This window comes from Mustela nivalis (genome assembly GCF_964662115.1).
Source record: "Mustela nivalis genome assembly, chromosome: 11".
NCBI classification, from domain to species: Eukaryota; Metazoa; Chordata; class Mammalia; order Carnivora; family Mustelidae; genus Mustela; species Mustela nivalis.
Window position 1 is genome coordinate 104,677,163 of NC_139030.1, and position 18,707 is coordinate 104,695,869.

At 36.6% G+C, this 18,707-nt stretch overlaps 1 protein-coding gene across 2 annotated transcripts in view; it reads right to left on the minus strand.

Annotated features, from left to right (window-relative positions):
• Positions 1-946: 946 nt before the first annotated feature.
• Positions 947-18,707, minus strand: part of HSPE1 (heat shock protein family E (Hsp10) member 1) — a 39,684-nt gene continuing 21,923 nt past the window's right edge. For both annotated transcript variants that reach the window (XM_082689062.1, XM_082689059.1), the window contains 6 exons: positions 16,838-16,938; positions 10,187-10,229; positions 9,924-10,010; positions 4,972-5,051; positions 3,123-3,234; positions 947-2,993 (listed from right to left, as the gene is read on the minus strand). In XM_082689062.1, the coding sequence (XP_082545188.1) occupies positions 2,862-2,993; positions 3,123-3,234; positions 4,972-5,051; positions 9,924-10,010; positions 10,187-10,229; positions 16,838-16,938 (555 nt within the window). In that variant the 3' untranslated portion in view covers positions 947-2,861. The remainder of the gene's footprint in view (positions 2,994-3,122; positions 3,235-4,971; positions 5,052-9,923; positions 10,011-10,186; positions 10,230-16,837; positions 16,939-18,707) is intronic.

Below are 18,707 nucleotides of genomic sequence, written 5' to 3' on the forward strand. Positions count from 1 at the left end.
TATTTAAAAAAACTCACAAAAACACCATGACATTTTTGGGGGGCAGTTAAGTACAAATTTCCCACAAACATCAGAAGAGTTCTATTAAATTACCCAAATCGGATAAAATGGGTATCTCATTTCTAATGACCATATCCACCATTTCCTTATCTCAGGAGTTTTGCTGTTCCTTTGACCCCCCTCGGTCTATCTCTGAGGGAGACAGAGGAAAAATACAAGGACACAATTATATTGTTCCTATGTGATTCAACCTATTACTTTAAAAACAACGTATAAGGCATTTTTTTAAAAAGATTTTATTTATTTGACAGAAAGAGAGATCACAAGTAGGCAGAGAGGCAGGCTTCTATAGAATCAAAATAATTTAGGGGAAAAAGGTTTTAACTTTCAGATCTATGTTGGATAATCAAAAGTGCAATCTAACTTCCTTATTGCCCAAAATGGAGTTTTCTATACCCCTCTTCTTAGATTTATTGTATAATTCCTTTGCTAGGCTAATTTTTTAATATCCCACTTAGGTACCATACATGTGTATTTTCAAAATTCCGTACACAGTATTAAAGAAAAATAGTAACTTTCATTTAGGTCTTACCTAGTACAGTGAGTGAATTTCATAGTACAACGAATATGAATGAGATGTCAGTATGAATACAAAAGCAAGCCTACAGAGGCGCCTGGGTGGCTCAGTGGTTTGGGCTGCTGCCTTTGGCTCGGGTCATGATCTCAGGATCCTGGGATCGAGCCCCGCATCGGGCTCCCTGCTCCGCAGGAAGCCTGCTTCCCTCTCTCTCTCTCTCTGCCTCCCTCTCTGCCTACTTGTGATCTCCGTCTTTCAAATAAATAAATAAAATCTTAAAAAAAAAAGCAAGCCTACAAACTGATGTTTCTTTTTGTGTTTGTTTTTCTTTTCATGGTCAGTTCCAAACACAGTATAGGGAAAATGGAATGAGTAAGAAAAAAACATCATATTTTATTTCCCCCATTAACACCAAGTCATATTATTCAGAATGTATTTCAAAATACTTAGCCAGATCACCAATCCCATCCACTGCCTTAGTTCAAATGTTCACTAAGAAAATAAGCAAACAACAGAAATCCATTATCAAACTCCATCTATAGAGAACAGCTACATTGCTATATATAATTTATTAACTTAGTAATTTAGTCTCCCAATATCCAAGTTTGTGTAAAAATTTCTATTCCCATTGGTTTATAGTGACATTTAAATGCATAATTTCAAAGTCAACATTCCTTTCACTATGAACATAAAACTTAGAAAGATACTTGTGGGTTACAGTAAAGTAATGACTGGTTGCTTGGCTAGCACTGTTCAAGGCCAAATACGCTGGAAGGCTTAGAATGGCATAAATATATATACACACACTCTCAATACACTACACTACTTCCCACATTTCTGCTATACATCCTTGTTGTATAATATGGCATAAATTATTTCTTCAAACTTGAAAAAAAAAATCCAGATGAATACATTTTCATCTTCACTTCAAAATAACCCTTTTAAATGAAAAAGAAGTTCCCATTTGTTAACTCTGTTCAAGAGATGGATTTAAATATTTTCTGCACTACATGTATATTTTTTTTACCCTATCTTAGTGCCTCATTACAACCAGTTTAACAATAAGACCTCCAGTTTTTGAAAATTGCATTCAGTAGATTAAAAGGTTGTAAAATCTGCAGTTGAACCTTTAAGACATGAATCATAACAAAATTGTATGACCATCAACACCTTGGAAGCTGTGAATTATTGCCAAAAAAACTCACAAGTGCATAGAATTAAAACATAAAACTTTGTGGGGAAGGGATGTAAAATAAATACTACAATATTTTCAATTCTATTTAAATGTTACTTAGATGCTTAGACAGAAGGATTAATACTACCAACAGGAAGAATCAAACTATTTTAAAGACTGCTTTCCAAGTAATTAGGACAATTTCGCAAAACAAAGATAAGCAAGAGCCTATGCCAATACATTTTTCCTGTAGTGTAATTGCTAATATGAGGTATAATCTGTAAGCAATTAATACAAATATAAATAGGTATAAGCCACACTAACTCACAGTCTGGTGAAAAGCTTCTCAGCTACTGTAGTTTGGATAGGGAGTTAAAAGAAATGAGAACGGAAGGACAGGGCAGGTTTCCAGTGGGTACGTCATTTACATGCCTTATCATTATCATCATCTTGTATTTAACAGTCTACTGTTGCAAAAAGGTAAATCCTTTCCAAGTATGCTGGTCTAGAATATACTTTAGTAGCACAGTAAGATTATTTAAGTATTACTAATACTTCATTTGCATTTATATTTGGATTATACACATAATCATATGTGTATCAAAAACTATAAACAACTTTAAAACATTTTCATCTCATTTCTGAAAAGTTAACAGTTAAGACTGAACTATGTACTATAGAATTTTCTAGAATATCTAAACTAGGGGAAAAACCAAAAGAAAACTTGACTATTTCTTTAGTAAATGGCTTGTGCGAAACCTCAAGCTCACTCATCTTTTTATAGATGGGTTTATTTGATGAGGATTGTGATCCAATGATTGTTTAGCAGCAATTTTACCAAACTGTAAATTCTTTTATTAACAGGCATTATAAACAGATAATACTAATCTTATTTAAAAACCATGGGTGCCACACTGGTGAATATACAGCTCATGAATAACTTAAAAAGTATTTCCCATTTTAAAAGGCAACACTCAGCATACAAAAACCTATACTAAACAAAGAAGCTATAATATGGATACATGATTGATGTGTCTAAAATGATATATATACAGTACATAATTATTGTTAATTATGTGATCAGTACATTTTTTTTCTATATGATTCCCTTCATGCTTCACTTTCCCCAGAAACTGAATTCTGAACTTCCTCTTCTAAAATTGGTACAATCAGGTTATCCTTGGACATCAAATTATATTTCATCACAAATTTAGTAAACCGGTGACACAAAAATGTTTCGTTCTGTAGAGAGAAAGGAAAAAAAGTAATTTTAGCTTACTATTCAGAACCAAAAAAACTAGACATAACATCAACATATACCATTATCATTCTGCTAAAAATACATCATGATAATTAGTGAAATACACTTACTTCATATTCATCAAATATCTGCCGATGGTGAAAATAAGCATGTGAAAATATTCTGTAAATCCTACGGCATACTGATCCTAGTTTTGCTACAGATGATTCCTTTATGCTAACCCTAGAAACAGTAAAGAAATCAGAGTCATAGAGCTGGACAGATCTTACGAAAAAATAGTCTAATCTTCTCAATTCACAAGTGTGGAAACTTAGACCTAGGAGAAAAAAGTGACCAGTGCAAGGTCACAGTGCTAGTAGGTGGCAAGACTAGGACTAGGACCCCTGTTCTTTACTCTTAAGCCAGTGCTGTATCTACCTAACCATAGCACCCAAGAAATTCAGTATTATAACTTTAGAAACTTTAAAGTTCAATGCAATTAAATCCCTGACAAATCAAAATTTACTAAAACTTGGGGCGCCTGGGTGGCTCAGTGGATTAAGCCGCTGCCTTCGGCTCGGGTCATGATCTCAGGGTCCTGGGATTGGGTCCCGCATCGAGCTCTCTGCTCAGCAGGGAGCTTGCTTCCCTCTCTCTCTCTCTCTCTGGCTGCCTCTCTGTCTACTTGTGATTTCTCTCTGTCAAATAAATAAATCTTTTAAAAAAAAAAAAAAAAATTTACTAAAACTTAACACTTTGTCCACTAAAGATGATTAAAACCACTAAAGGGAATTTATTCTATACAACTTGACTTTTTAATAAAAAATGCCTACAAATTTTGGTATTAAAAAAATGTAAAGGGGCACCTGAGTGGATCACTCGTTAGGCATCTGCCTTTGGCTCAGGTCATGATCCCAGGGTCCTGGGATCGAGCCCCGCATCGGGCTCCCTGCTCGTGGGGCTCCCTGCTCGTGGAGCTCCCTGCTCCCTCTTCTCCCTCTCCCACTCCCCCTGCTTGTGTTCCTGCTCTCGCTATCAAATAAATAAAACCTTAAAAAAAAAAGTAAAAAAAAAAATTTAGGGGTACCCGGTTCAGTCATCGGAGTGGGTGACTCCTGATCTCGGGGCTGAGTTTAAGCCCCATGTCAGGTGTAGAGATTACTCAAAAATATAAAATTTTTAAAAATGGGGCACCTGGGTGGATCAGTGGGTTAAGCCTCTGCCTTCGCCTCAGGTCATAATTTCAGGGTCCTGGGATCGAGGCCCGCATTGGGCTCTCTGCTCAGTGGGGAGCTGCTTCCCCCCCATCTCTGCCTGCCTCTCTGCCTACATGTGACCTCTCTCTCTGTCAAATAAATTAATAAAATCTTTTAAAAAAATTTGTTTTAAAATTCAGGATACTGAAGCAAAAAACAGTATTTTTAACATATTTTATATGAGCTCTATATTTGGGGGAAAGAACCTCCAAATCTATCCACCTGGTAACAGATATCTTAATTAAATAAAGGCCAGGCAACAAACCTCTCCGATAATAAGCAGCTTCATCCCAGATCTTAAAAACCTACAGGCAAGAAAAGGAATCCTTCAAAAACAAGCAGTCCAACTTAGGAAATTCTGCTCTCTAGGCATACCATGTAAGGACGCTAGCTCTAGCACAGAGATTCAAGTAAGTCAGTGTGTAAGTAGCCCAACTCTAAAGTATGAGAGGGGAGAGCCTTGGAGGACACACAGTAGCAGTGACTACTCTTGACTAAACTGACCTATGAGCTTTGGGAGCCAAGTCCTGCGGCTTTTAGTTTAACCACAACGCTAAATTTCAAAATTTGAGTAATTCTGAACTAGTTAAACATATAATAGCATAAAAAAAAAAGTTTTAAAGAATACAATGTAGTAACAGCAACCTAGTTTGTTTTAATAAAAATACCAATCTTCTAAATTAAATCCAAAAAGTTTAACACTAAGTTTAAAAGTTTTATTTACCTGCTAGGAAAATATTTATTGCTATTCAGAAGACATGCAGCACCATCGAGTGTATGTCTAGTATAGTCTATTGCAGGACACTATAAAAGAAAGGACATACATGAGGTCCGTTTATTATACATTTGTCTTATTCCAAAAACCTGAGCATGTTTGAAGAAAATGGTCTCTTAACAATATCAGAATGATTGTAAAATTCAATGTTACAACAAATAAAGTTATACTAAAAAAGTAAACAGGTGAAATTAATTTTAATGATATATTTTATTTAACTCTAAATAGCCAAAATCATGTCAACACATAATTGATATAAAAATTATTAATGGGCTTCTTTGGGGTATTTAAAAAATAAGATGTAACTCACGTACCATAAAATTTCTCTTTTAAAACGTGTAACTCTCAAGTTTTCAGTATATTCACAAATTTATGCAACCATCACCAACTACATTCCTGAACATTTTCATCACCCCAAAAAGAAACCCAGTATCAATCAGCAGTCAATTCTCATTCTCTCCTCCCCCTAACTTGAAGCAACAATTAATCTACTTTCTGTCTTCCATGGATTTGTCTATTCTGGGTATTTCCTAACAATGGAATAATATGGGGATGCCTGGGTGGCTCAGTCAGTTAGGCCTCAGACTCCGGGTACCAGCTCGGGTCATGGTCTCAGAGTCACGAGATCCAGCCCCACGCTGGGCTCTGCGCTGGCCATGGAGCTTCCCTGAGGAGCCTCCCTCGACCCGCCCTCCTCCTCTCAACGCCCCCCTCCCCCACCAACACATTAGCTCTCTCACTCTCTGTCTCAAAAAAAACAGAAAAAGAATAATATGTGGACTTCTGTGTCACTTAGCATGTTTTCAAGGCTCATCCATAGTGTAGCACTGAGTACTTTTTCTTTTATTCAAAATCTTTTGAGTTTAATGTTTCTAATATATACGAAATGTTATAATCCCTTATAACTTCCTTTTTATGGCTGAATAATATTCCACTGTGTGCATACACTACATTTTGTCTGTTTATGCATCTCCAGTTATTGAAAACTTGGTCGTTTCCATGTCTGGCTTTCATTAACAATGTGACTATACTAGTGTACAAGTTTTGTATGGACACGTGTTCTCATTTCTTTTGGGTATATACCTAAGAGTGGAATTGCTAAGTCATATAGTAACTATGCTTATCTTTTTAAGGGACTTCCAAACTATTTTCCAAAGTGGCTACAGTATTTTACAGTCCTATCAGCAGTATATGAGGGTTCTACTCTCTCGACATCCTGGCCAGCACTGGTTATTCTCTTTTATATTTTAATCATTCTAGTAGATTAAGGGTATGCCATTGTGGAGTGTATCTTTTCTTTTTCCATTTAAAAAAATGTGGTGAACTGTATTTCAGATGAGGGCACCTGGGTGGCTCACTTGGTTGAGCAACTGCTTCCGCTTGGGTCATGATCCTGGAGTCCTGGGATTGAGTCCCGCATCCGGCTCCCTGCTCTGCAGGAAGTCTGTTTCTCCCTTTTACCCTCCCCCTCTCGTGCTCTTTCTCTCTCTCTCTTATTCTCTCTCTCAAAAAAAAAACTTTTTTTTTAAAAGATTTTATTTAATTTAGACGCAGACAGAGATCACAAGTGGGCAGAGAGGCAGGCAGAGGAGGGGGGCAGGCAGGCCCCCTGCTGAGCAGAGAGCCTGATGCAGGGCTTAATCCCAGGACCCTGAGATCACAACCTGAGCAGAAGGCAGAAGCTTAACCCACTGAGCCATGCAGGTGCCGCCCCTCAAATAAATAAAATCTTTAAAAATTTTTTTTAATTTATAAAAATATATTTCAAATGAATTTTGCCATTTCAACTTTTTTAAATGTACAACTCAGTGGCATTAATTACATTCACTATTGTGCAACCATCACTACTATGTGTTTCTGACCAAAAGTTTTTCATCATCCCAAACAGACTCTATAAACCATTAAGCAACAGCATCCCATGCCCACCATCCTTTCTAGATATTTCATCAAAGTGGAATCATACAATATCTGTCCTTTTCTGCATGGTTTACTTCATTCAGCACGATGTCCTCAAAGTTCATCAACATTGTAGCATGTGTCAGAACTTCACTCTCTTTTATGGCTAAATAATACTCTATTCTATACATTCTGTTGATCCATTCTCATCGTGGTTTTGATGATTAATGATGCTGAAGCAACTTCCATATGTTTTCTGGCCATTTGTTTACCTTCTTTAAAGAAATGTCTATTCAAATCTTTTGCTCACTTTTTAAATTGGGTAGTCTTTTAACTGCTGAATTGCAACAGTTCTTTATATATCTGAATACCAGACCCTTATCAGAGATACGATTTATAAAAAATATTTTCCCCACTCTTTAGATTGTCTTTTCATTTTCCTCACAGTGTTGAGGCAAAAGAAAAAAAATTTTTTTTTTAATTTTGAGAAAATCTGATCTGTATTTTCTTTTTATTTGTACTTTTGGTGTCATATCTAAGAAATCAGTGCCTAGTCCACATGAAGAGTTACACATGTGTTTTTTCCTAAGAGTTTTATAATTCTGATTGTTTTACTTGGCTTTTGATCCATTCTCAGCTAAATTTTGTATAAGGTGTGAGGTAGGTAGGAGTCTAACTTCATTCTTTTGGATGCAGATATCCAATTATCTCTTAATAAGATACATGATTATCGCCTTTTCGTACTCTCTGAAACCGGTATTTCACTTTACACTTAGAGCACATCTCAGATGGGACTACCAACATTAAATGCTCTCACCACATGTGGCTCATGGCTATTATTGTATCCGTATAACTTTAGATCTTTAATTGGTTTCTGAAAAAAATTTTTTTTGGAGTGGGAAGAAAAGTTTTATCTTGTTTCAGCTGCTTCCTTCCTTCCCTCCCCCCTCAATTAATTCTCAGTTAACTCATCCTACTTTGTATCATTTTTAACAGCAAAAAGTTGGCAAAATACAGAAGGTTACCAAAAAACAAAGTTTTATAAATTCGATTTTGCCAAGCATATATGTAAAATGCTACTGCAGTCTGCATGTGACTGAAAGGGCTAGCAGATAATAACACATTATAACCTTTGTCACTTAAATAAGTGTCACTTATCACTGTGTACAGTACAGTTAACTCAATTTGCTGCAATGAGTCTCTTTAATTCTCAAGACACTAAGTAAATCATCACTGGTGCGGAGTACCCTAACTCTTCTACTTCAAAATCCTGCCATTCTTTTAACCCAAAAGAGCAACTTTTTTTTAGCTACTAATCTGCTGTTAGTTGCTATTATTTCCTGCCTGCATAATTATTCCAAGAGCTCAGAAAGTATCCTTCCAAGATTTTCTTTTGTTTGTATTTTTACATGTAAGTCCCTTTCCAGAAAACTATCCCTTGAACATTCTACCATGATCTTCCCTTGACATATGAACAATTCAGTGGAGCATGTCTTCAGCAAGCAATGTTACAATTTTAAGATGCATTCACAGGACTCAATGCTGATGATCATCCTATCTTACATTTAATATTAATCAAGAAAAAAGTAGATGTGACAATGAGAGTACATATGTCTCACAATCACAAACTGAGTATCTTTTCTACTCTAAAGTGAGAATAACACATCCTTACTATTTGCGAAAATTAAACTCTTCTTGATTCAATTTCTTAATTGCAATTACCATGTAACTCACTATACTTATTAAGTAGCAATTTCAGTAACTTATCAATAAACTGCTATGTGGGTTTTCCCAGATGTAAAATGATACACAATCTTAATACTGCTTCAATTAACTAACACACACACACACACACAAAAAACACCCTGAATAAAATCAGTCAACCAAATAAGCACTATTTGCTTAGACAAGTACAAGATACTCCTTATTTTAGAAAATTTACACTATCAAAGAACACCAAATGCTCATTTTGCAACTAGAAAGTCACCTCTTGTCAAGTTCTAGAAGTCTAGCAATAAAATGATCATCTACAGGTCTATAATTCTACAAAACTGGCCTAACCCAAATATTTTCATTAAGTTTAAGTGTCAAGTAAAAAGTACTACAGATTAAAAGGAAATGCAATGCATAAACAAACTGGCTATAATTATGTGCTATTAGATAATATGAAAGAATTATTTCTAATTAAAAATGTTCTATAAGCAATTGCTACTTCCTATATCCTCACCTTGACAAAAACTAAATGAGGAGAAAACAAGAATAACTTTTTCAATGTAGGACCAACTATGGAGAGGAAAATCATTATAGTTGGTTTCAGATAAAGGGAATATTAGTAAAATGTAGAGCAAAAAATATTGACCTATAAAGTCAGAGAGTCCTAAAGCAACATTTCATTAATAGATTAAGCATCAACTAGTAATCACCAACAGTTACTCCTATCAAAAGAAATTATGACTTGGGACGCCTGGGTGGCTCAGTTGGTTAAGCAGCTCCTTTGGCTCAAGTCATGACCCCAGTGTCCTCGGATCAAGTCCCGCATCGGGCTCCTTGCTCAGCAGGAAGTCTGCTTCTCCCTCTGCCTCTGCCTGCCACTCTGTCTGCCTGTGCTCGCTCTCTCTTGCTCTCTCTGACAAATAAATAAACAAAATCTTAAAAAAAAAAAAAAAATTATGACTAGAAAAAATTATGACTGAACCAAAAAACTAAACATGTATATGTCATCCATTATACGTCAGATATCAGCATGATATGACAGATGTTATTCTGTGATAGCCAGTAAATCATAAAGTGAGTTCTAACCCATGATATCGCCCAGTTACCAAAAAATTGACACTAATCCTAAGAAATCCTAAAACAGCATGGTGGCAATAAATTTGCAGTGAAGAACTCTAAACCAACTAACAAAAACAAATAGCAAACTAAACACTAAAAATTTATCTACCACTCTCTTGGAGAGATTAAGGTTACGATGATTTTATCAGTCATTCTATTTCCTAATTTCTCACCTCTTTCGGAGTTTTATGAGCTGCACAAAGAAAAATCCACTGTTCAGTTGCTGTCATCTGAGTACATGTATCTGGATGGCATTCACTCTGTTAGAAAAGAGTTACATTTCTTAATATATAAAGTTTATCATTTGGGTTACTACATTTCCACATAAATTCTAGAATAATTAGAAATGATGGCTAAGTCCTTGTAAACACCTTAAGTTACAAAAACAGAAAAATCAGAACTTCCAATTATAGCTTTAATTTAAAAAAAATATTACCTGAAGTTTAACAGCAAGTCCATTTAGTTCAAGACAGAATTGCCTAAAAATGCAAATACATAAATGAAAAGTCTTATCCATTCTCCATATTATTTTTAGAATTTCTAATTATAAAAACAGAATCCCATCCGTACCAACCTTCCTCTCTCATCACCATTATTAACCACCATTGGAATTTTCATGGCACATTTCTTTTTTTTTTTTTTTAAAGATTTTATTTATTTATTTGACAGAGAGAGATCACAAGTAGGCAGAGAGGCAGGCAGAGAGAGAGAGGAGGAAGCAGGCTCCCTGCTGAGCAGAGAGCCCGATGCGGGACTCGATCCCAGGACCCTGAGATCATGACCCGAGCTGAAGGCAGCAGCTTAACCCACTGAGCCACCCAGGCGCCCTCATGGCACATTTCTTCAAAAGACATACAGATTAGTAAGTAAAACCCAAAACTAACAACCCTAATAATGTTCAATATCAGAGTACAGTGAGGTGACAGACTTTTACACTGGAAATTCTGAGAAGTAATCTGTAAATATATACTAAAACCCTAAGAAGTGTGTATTTTTTTCTAAGTCATTCTCTTAAGAATCTATTCTAATAAAATAATCAAAATTCCATGCAAATAGATGTACAAAGATGTTCAGAGAAAATACACATAAAAAACTGTTTATAAACATTTTTTTGAAATATTCCAAATAATCAGCAATTGCAGAGTAGTCAACTATTAGTATATATATGTTGTATATAAACAAACCGCATATGAACAATAAACTATTGGTGTATATATGTTGTATATACACAAACATTCATATAGAAAAAGGACTAGGGGCACCTGGATGGCTCAGTCAGTTAAGGTCCTGCCTTCAGGTCAGGTCATGATTCCGGGGTCCTGGGATATGCTGCCCTGCGTCACGCTCCCTGCTCAGCAGTGTCTGCTTCTCTCTCTCCCTTTGCCCCTCCCCATTCCTTGTGCTCACTCTCTCTCATAAATAAATAAATAAAATCTTTAAAAAAAAAAAGAGTAGATCTTTTATATGCCTATATATTTCACAAGTTTTGTTCTGATTACAAACAACATACTCCTTATTAAAAGTCAAACAAGAACATACAAGGTACAATAAGAAAATCCATAATTCTACTACCTCTTCTCAAAAGTTATTATTTTCAACTAACTTTGATTTTCTATGCAGAGTAAAATATACTGGGGTCATATCATACATAATTTTGTAACTTGCTTTTGGTCACTTAGTAGACTGCAAGCTTTTTTTCATGATATATTTCTCTTCTAAAACTGCCAAACTAAGAATTATAAAGCCTAGAACAATGCTCAGAACCTAGTGTGTTGTTGTTGTTTTTTTAAAGATTTTATTTATATGATAGACAGAGATCACAAGCAGGCAGAGAGAGAGGAGGAAGGAGGCTCCCTGCCGAGCAGAGAGCCTGATGCGGGGCTCGATCCCAGGACCCTGGGATCATGACCTGAGCCGAAGGCAGAGGCTTTAACCCACTAAGCCACCCAGGTGCCCCTGAACCTAGTGTTTTATACACACACATTTTTATTTTATTTATTTATTTGACAGAGAGATCACAAGTAGGCAGAGAGGCGGGGGGGGGGGGCAGGCTCCCCGCTGAGCAGAGCACCCAATGAGAGGCTTGATCCCAGGACTCTGAGATCACGACCTGAGCTGAAGGCAGAGGCTTAACCCACTGCAACACCCAGACGCCCCCAAAAATATTTTTGAATAAATAAAGAATAAAAGAAATTTCATAGCATCAAGATTATTTTTTTTTTAAACCATTTTTAAGATTGTATTTATTTAACAAAGAGAGACATAGCAAGAGAGGGAACACAAGCAGGGGGAGTGGGAGAGGGAGAAGCAGGCTTCCCGCTGAGCAGGGAGCCCAATGTGGGGCTCAATTCCAGGACCCAGGGATCATGACTGAAGCCAAAGGCAAACGCTCAACCAACTGAGCCACCCAGTCACCCCCAAGATGATCACTTTTATATGAAATGTCATTTTTATATCATTGTATATGAAAAGACAATCATTTATATTATAAAGCTAACTTACTTTATTGCTGTCAAACTACTGAACGCACTACCTCTTAAAAATTTACCAATCACTATGTTTCCCCAACAAATGAGAACAATGTGATTCCCTAAAAATACAAAGCTAAACCTACAAAAGTAAAAAACAAGACAGTCCCAAAGGGCAAAAAAAAAAAAAAAAAACCCTGCCCATATATGAAAGAAAAACTATTTAAAGTTTATGATAACAGAAGAAACCAAATAGCCAAATTTTCACTTGTCTGTAAATATATTTCCTTTGAGATTCCTAACAATAATGCTCTTTTTAAATCACAAAAATACTACTACTTCTGAATCAGCACATCATCCTCTACTCCCCCATATATATAGCTTGCATGTTTCAGGTTTTTGAGTTGTTTTCCACTCAGTAATAAAGACAGGTGGTGAAAAATAAGTTTCTCATCTAGTTTAGCTCACTTAGGGCCAACAGCAAAATTAAGCTACTGATCTGGCAGTGTTATGAGTACAATCTGTGGCACATAGTGCAAATTTAACAGCTTCAAGTTTATTCAATACAGGGCTAACAGATACAGTTGTGCCGCTCAAGAGACAAGCCAGAGCTGAAATCCAGCCTACACTATAAACTCTAAACCATGCATCCTGGCATGGAATTGTATCCACTCAGAAGGGGCATCTCTTCCTATTATAAATATTCCATATGGGCTAGTGAGAGATTTGAATGAAGTCTCATTAACAACATAATTATCAACTATATTAACCAATAAAAAAGAGAAAGTATTAAGCCTCAAATCAACTACATCAAGCATATGAAAAAAAACAGAAAGTTACTTCTGAAACTCTTCTTGGTGAACTACAAAGATGTATATAGACTATGATGAAGACACAAAAGAATATATTTGTGATGTATAATACATAAATACAAAACCAAAATAAATTGGATAATATTCAACAGGAAAAAAAAAGTAAAAATAACAGCACCAGAACAGAACAGGAGAAAGATATTATAAATGTGCAATATAAAATATTACATATTTTATAGTCTAAGTTAAGAGTCTCGTGCTCTACCGACTGAGCTAGCCGGGCACTATAGTCTAAGTTAAATTGGGAGGAAGAGCTGTTCTTAGATCTGAAATTAAGATCTTGTATACTAAAATCAGCCCTTGGGGGTACCTGTTGGTAACGCATGTGACTCTCGAACTCAGGGTTTCAAGCCCCATGTTGGGTATGGAGCCCTATAATAAATCAATCAATATAAATTTATGAACTCTAAAATCAGCCTTCACTTCTTTGGAATTACACTTATAGTGGAAAAAACATCTTCATTTATTTTCATCATTAATCCCAACAGGTAAGTAGGTCGTTATTTTCAAAGCTGGATTAAAGTAAGGCAGAGAATATGCACTGAAGTGCTACCTTGATTTATAAGAGCAGGAAAATATCTACATGTTCATACTTTCAATTATCATGCATTAAGATGTGGTCTTAAAAAACTGGATCAGGAGGGCGCCTGGGTGGCTCAGTGGGTTAAGCTGCTGCCTTCAGCTCAGGTCATGATCTCAGGGTCCTGAGATCGAGTCCCACATCGGGCTCTCTGCTCAGCAGGGAGCCTGCTTCCCTTCCTCTCTCTGCCTGCCTCTCTGCCTACTTGTGATCGCTCTCTGTCAAATAAATAAATAAAAATCTTAAAAAAAAAAAAAAGAATATGCAAGGATCCAGGCATACTTTAAAAAAAAAAAAAAAAACTGGATCAGGAAAAATGAACTATTAGGACTTCATCAAGATCAAAACCTTCTGCACAGCAATGGAAACAGTCAACAAAACCAAAGACAACTGACAGAATGGGACAAGATATTTGGAAACGACATATCAGATAAAGGACTAGTATCCAAAATCTATAAAGAACTTATCAAACTCAACATCCAAAGAACAAATAATCCAATCAAGAAATGGGCAGAGGACATGAGCACACATTTCTGCCAAGAAGACATCCAGATGGCCACGAGACACATGAAAAAGTGCTCCATATCACTTGGCATCAGGGAAATACAAATCAAAACTACCATGAGATACCACCTCACACCAGTCAGAATGGCTAAAATTAACAAGTCAGGAAACGACAGATGCTGGCAAGGATGTGGAGAAAGGGCAACCCTCCTACACTGTAGCTGGTGCAGCCACTCTGGAAAACACCATGGAGGTTCCTCAAAAAGTTGAAAACAGAGCTATCCTATGACCCAGCAACCGCACTACTGGGTATTTACCCTAAAGATACAAATATAGTGATCCGAAGGGGCACGTGCACCCAAATGTTTATAGCAGTGATGTCCACAATAGCCAAACTATGGAAAGAACCCAGATGTCCATCAACAGATGAATGGATAAAGATGTGGTATATATGTACAATGGAATACTACGCAGCCATCAAAAGAAATGAAATCTTGGGGCGCCTGGGTGGTTCAGTTGATTAAGCAGCTGCCTTCGGCTCAGGTCATGATCACAGCGTCCTGGGATCGAGTCCCACATCAGGCTCCTTGCTCAGCAGGGAGCCTGCTTGTCCCTCTGCTTCTGCCTGCCATTCTGTCTGCCTGTGCTCGCTCGCTCTCCCTCTCTCTCTCTCTGATAAATAAATAAAATCTTTAAAAAAAAAAAAAGAAGAAATGAAATCTTGCCATTTGCAACAATGTGGATGGAACTAGAGGGTATTAAGCTGAGCGAAATAAGTCAGAAAAAGACAATTATCATATGATCTCCCTGATATGCGCAATTCTAGAGGCAACGTAGGGGGTCTGGGGTAGGGAAGGAAAAAATGAAACAAAATGGGATCGGGAGGGAGACAAACCATAAAAGACTCTTGATCTCACAAAACAAACTTGAGGATTGCCCGGGGGAGCAGGGTAGGGAGAGGGTAGTTGGGTTATGGACCCTTGGGAGGGTATGTGCTATGGTGAGTGCTATGAAGTGTGTAAGCCTGACGATTCACAGACCTGTACCCTGGGGCTAATAATACATTGTATGTTAATTTAAAAAATTAAAAAATAAATTGGGTTGCGGTGACTGGCCGGCTCAGTCAGTAAAGCATGCAACCATTAATCTTGGGGTTGTGGGTTTGAGCCCCATGTTGTGTGCAGAGATTACCTAAAAATAAACTCTTAAACAAAACAAAACTAGATCAAGTAGTCAAGTGATTTGTCCAAAAAACTGGAAACTGGTGGAATACAAAGAAGTCTTAGCAATCTGATATTGCTGAACTATTATGATAAGACATTATGTCTTAGCAATGTCTAGCAAGAAATGTGATCTAATTTATTTATGGAAAGTCCTATTTCTACTCCACATATTATGTAAAAATCAACTCAAAATGTAACAAACCCTGATAAACATATATTTCATGCTACATTCCTTATATTTTACCTATCAACTCATCTCAGCTACCATTTACAGTGGCAAGTTTGTAACTTCCAGAAACAACTTTGTAACTTTAGGATTTAGCTGTTTTTAAAGTTAACTCTAGTTAACTAGTCATCAATTTGCTCATTCAAAGGGCATCATGAAAAAGTGCCCAAGCTCCTTACCTCAGAATTACAATTAAGTTTTTAAAGATTCATTTATTTGAGAGAAGAGAGTAACCACATGCGTACACATATGCTTGCAAGCCAGGGGGAGGGGCAGAGATAGAAAGAGAATCTCCAGCAGACCACCTGCTGGATGTGGAACCTGACAGGGGACTCAATCTCATGACCCTGACTGAGATCATGACTTGAGCTGAAATCAAGAGTCAAACACTTAATCTACTGAACCACCCAGGTGCCCCCAGAATTACAATTAATCTTTATTTATCACATGGAAGACTAGAAGTTCACAGTAGGCAATTCATCAGATACCAAGCCTAGACTAGGGCCTTCTTATGATCCTCTATAGAAAAATAAAGTTTGGGGTACCTGGTGGGTCAGTGGGTTAAGCCTCTGCCTTCAGCTCAAGTCATGATCTCAGGGTCCAAGGATCAATCCCCTCATCGGGGGGTCTCTGCTCAGCAGGGAGCCTGCTTCCTCCCCTCTCTCTGCCTGCTTCTCTGCCTACTTGTGATCTCTCTCCTCTCAATCTTTCAAACAAATAAATAAAATTTTTTTAAAAATCTTTAAAAAGAAAAAAGAAAAATAAAGTCTATCTTGAGTGGATAAATTGAAATAATGCATTTGTGGTTAAGAAAAACTGTGTAGGGGCACGTGGCTGGCTCAGTACATAGAGCATGCAACTCTTGATCTTAGGGTTGTGGGTTACTTTGAGAGGTAAGATGTAGAGAGATAAGAAGAAAAAAAGATAAGGAAAGAGGGAACCGCGCCCCCTGTGGGAGAGAGAGAGAGAAAGAACGAAAGAACAAAAAGCTGTGTAAATAGAAAATAATGCCCATATTCATAAATGAAGAAAAAAATCAGTAAATAACAAAGATGAAAACTTTGTAACACTGAAAACATAAAGGCTTTAAAATCTGGCTTTTTAAAGTCTGCAATTACATAAAGATTTTATTTATAATTCATAATCATCAACATTAAGGGTTATTTTTACAAGAGGAAGTACTGCTACTATTTTGATACATCATAAAAATTTACCTTAAATGTTCATATTTCCATACACCTTCATCTTGGCCTTCAGGTGGTTCAAGTATTTTGTCAATATTGGAACAGTCTGCTCTTATGTTTTGTTGAATATACTATAAACAAAAAAAGTTCTCAGAGTTAATTAAGATATTATACTTCATGATAAATCTTATGTTAAATATATTTAATTTTTGAAGACATGACTGCTCTTATGTTCCAACTTTTTTGGGTTATACATAAAACAGAAACCAAGTACAAAATCATAATCACTAATTCAGAAGAAAGGAGGTAATCCTTACCTATGCTTTCTCCAATTCAACTTCTTTGGGGTAAGATCTACCATATAAATGCAGATACGGTACTTACCAGGACTGGATATGGGATCAAAACTGTAAACTACAATTTTCCCAAGAACATAAAATATAGACGATGTAACTATGGAATATAGTATAGGATTCCACTAATATCAATTATCTAGAATAGGCAAATCTATGAAGACCAAAACAGTAGTTGTTTAGGACTGGGGAGAGAAGAGGAGACAAAGGCGAACAGAGAGAACTGCAAATGTAAATGAAATTTCTTTCAAGGGGGAATGGAGATCTTCTAAAATCAGACTGTTGTGATTGTGTACAACCTTGTGAATAGACTAAAAACCATGTATATATATTTTAAATGAGTGATTTCTATGGTATGTGGTATCCCATAAAGTTGCTTTCAAAAAATGTCCAGCAGAAAAACTAAGTTAAAAGAAAAAAAGGCATGGACATTCACTTTTAATTTATGTAAAATAAAACTTAACTTTCAGATTTTTTTTTTTTTAAGATTTTATTCATTTGACAGAGATCACGAGCAGGCAGAGAGGCAGGCAGAGAGAGGAGGAAGCAGGCTCCCCGCTGAGCAGACAGCCCGATGCAGGACTCTGCAGGGCTCGATCCCAGGACATGAGCTGAGCCGAAGGCAGAGGCTTTAACCCACTGAGCCACCCAAGCGCCCTATAAATTTCAGATCTTTTTAATGTTTCATGCATTCTATGATATAAATACTGTGAAATTTGAATAGGTTATATTAGCTTAAAATGCCTGATTACAGAAACTGAATAACTACAGGGCCTTGTTAAAGCTATCTTTTATGCTTATTTTCAGGCAATATTTCCTGAAGATTACTCTCATATCAAAAATCTGCTCAAAAGATTCTGACTCCCTAATGCCTATTTAAACCACTCTCCCTAACTTTCTGACCCAAAGTTCTAAATTCCAAAGTTCTGCATGAAACTGACTTTTTCCTCAAGCAGAAAACAGTAAATTCTTTACCTTTTCCATTGGCCACCTCAAACTCCATACAACTTTTTTTTTTTTAAGATTTTATTTATTAGAGAGAGAGAGTGTGTGTGTGGGTGGGTGGGTGTGTGCATGCGCGCATGAGCAGGGGGAGTGGGAGACGGAGAAGTTGACTCCCCGCTGAGCAGGGAGCTGGATATTGGACTCTATCCCAGGACTCTGGTATCATGACCTGAGGGGAAGGGTGACTGAGCCACCCAGGCACCCCCACACTATTCTTTCCAAATTCTCTCTCCCCCAGCACATTCAAATCTTTCCTGATTATTCTAGTACTCACAGAACTCCGTCTGATTTCCTCCATTTGTCACTATATAATCTAAATTAGCAATTTGTCTATGCACTCTTACCTTTCCTGCTCCCATCACACCTCCTATAGAACTCTTACAAGCATTTATTTATATTTAATATATAACAGTTATTATCGAGGGTCTCCCTCAAATAAAAAAGAGAATTTTAAATTTTAGTATTAGCATCTGGCACATAGGAGATTTTTAACAAATTTGTATTGTCTTTTCCTAAACTATATTACTTGAAGTCCAGGATAA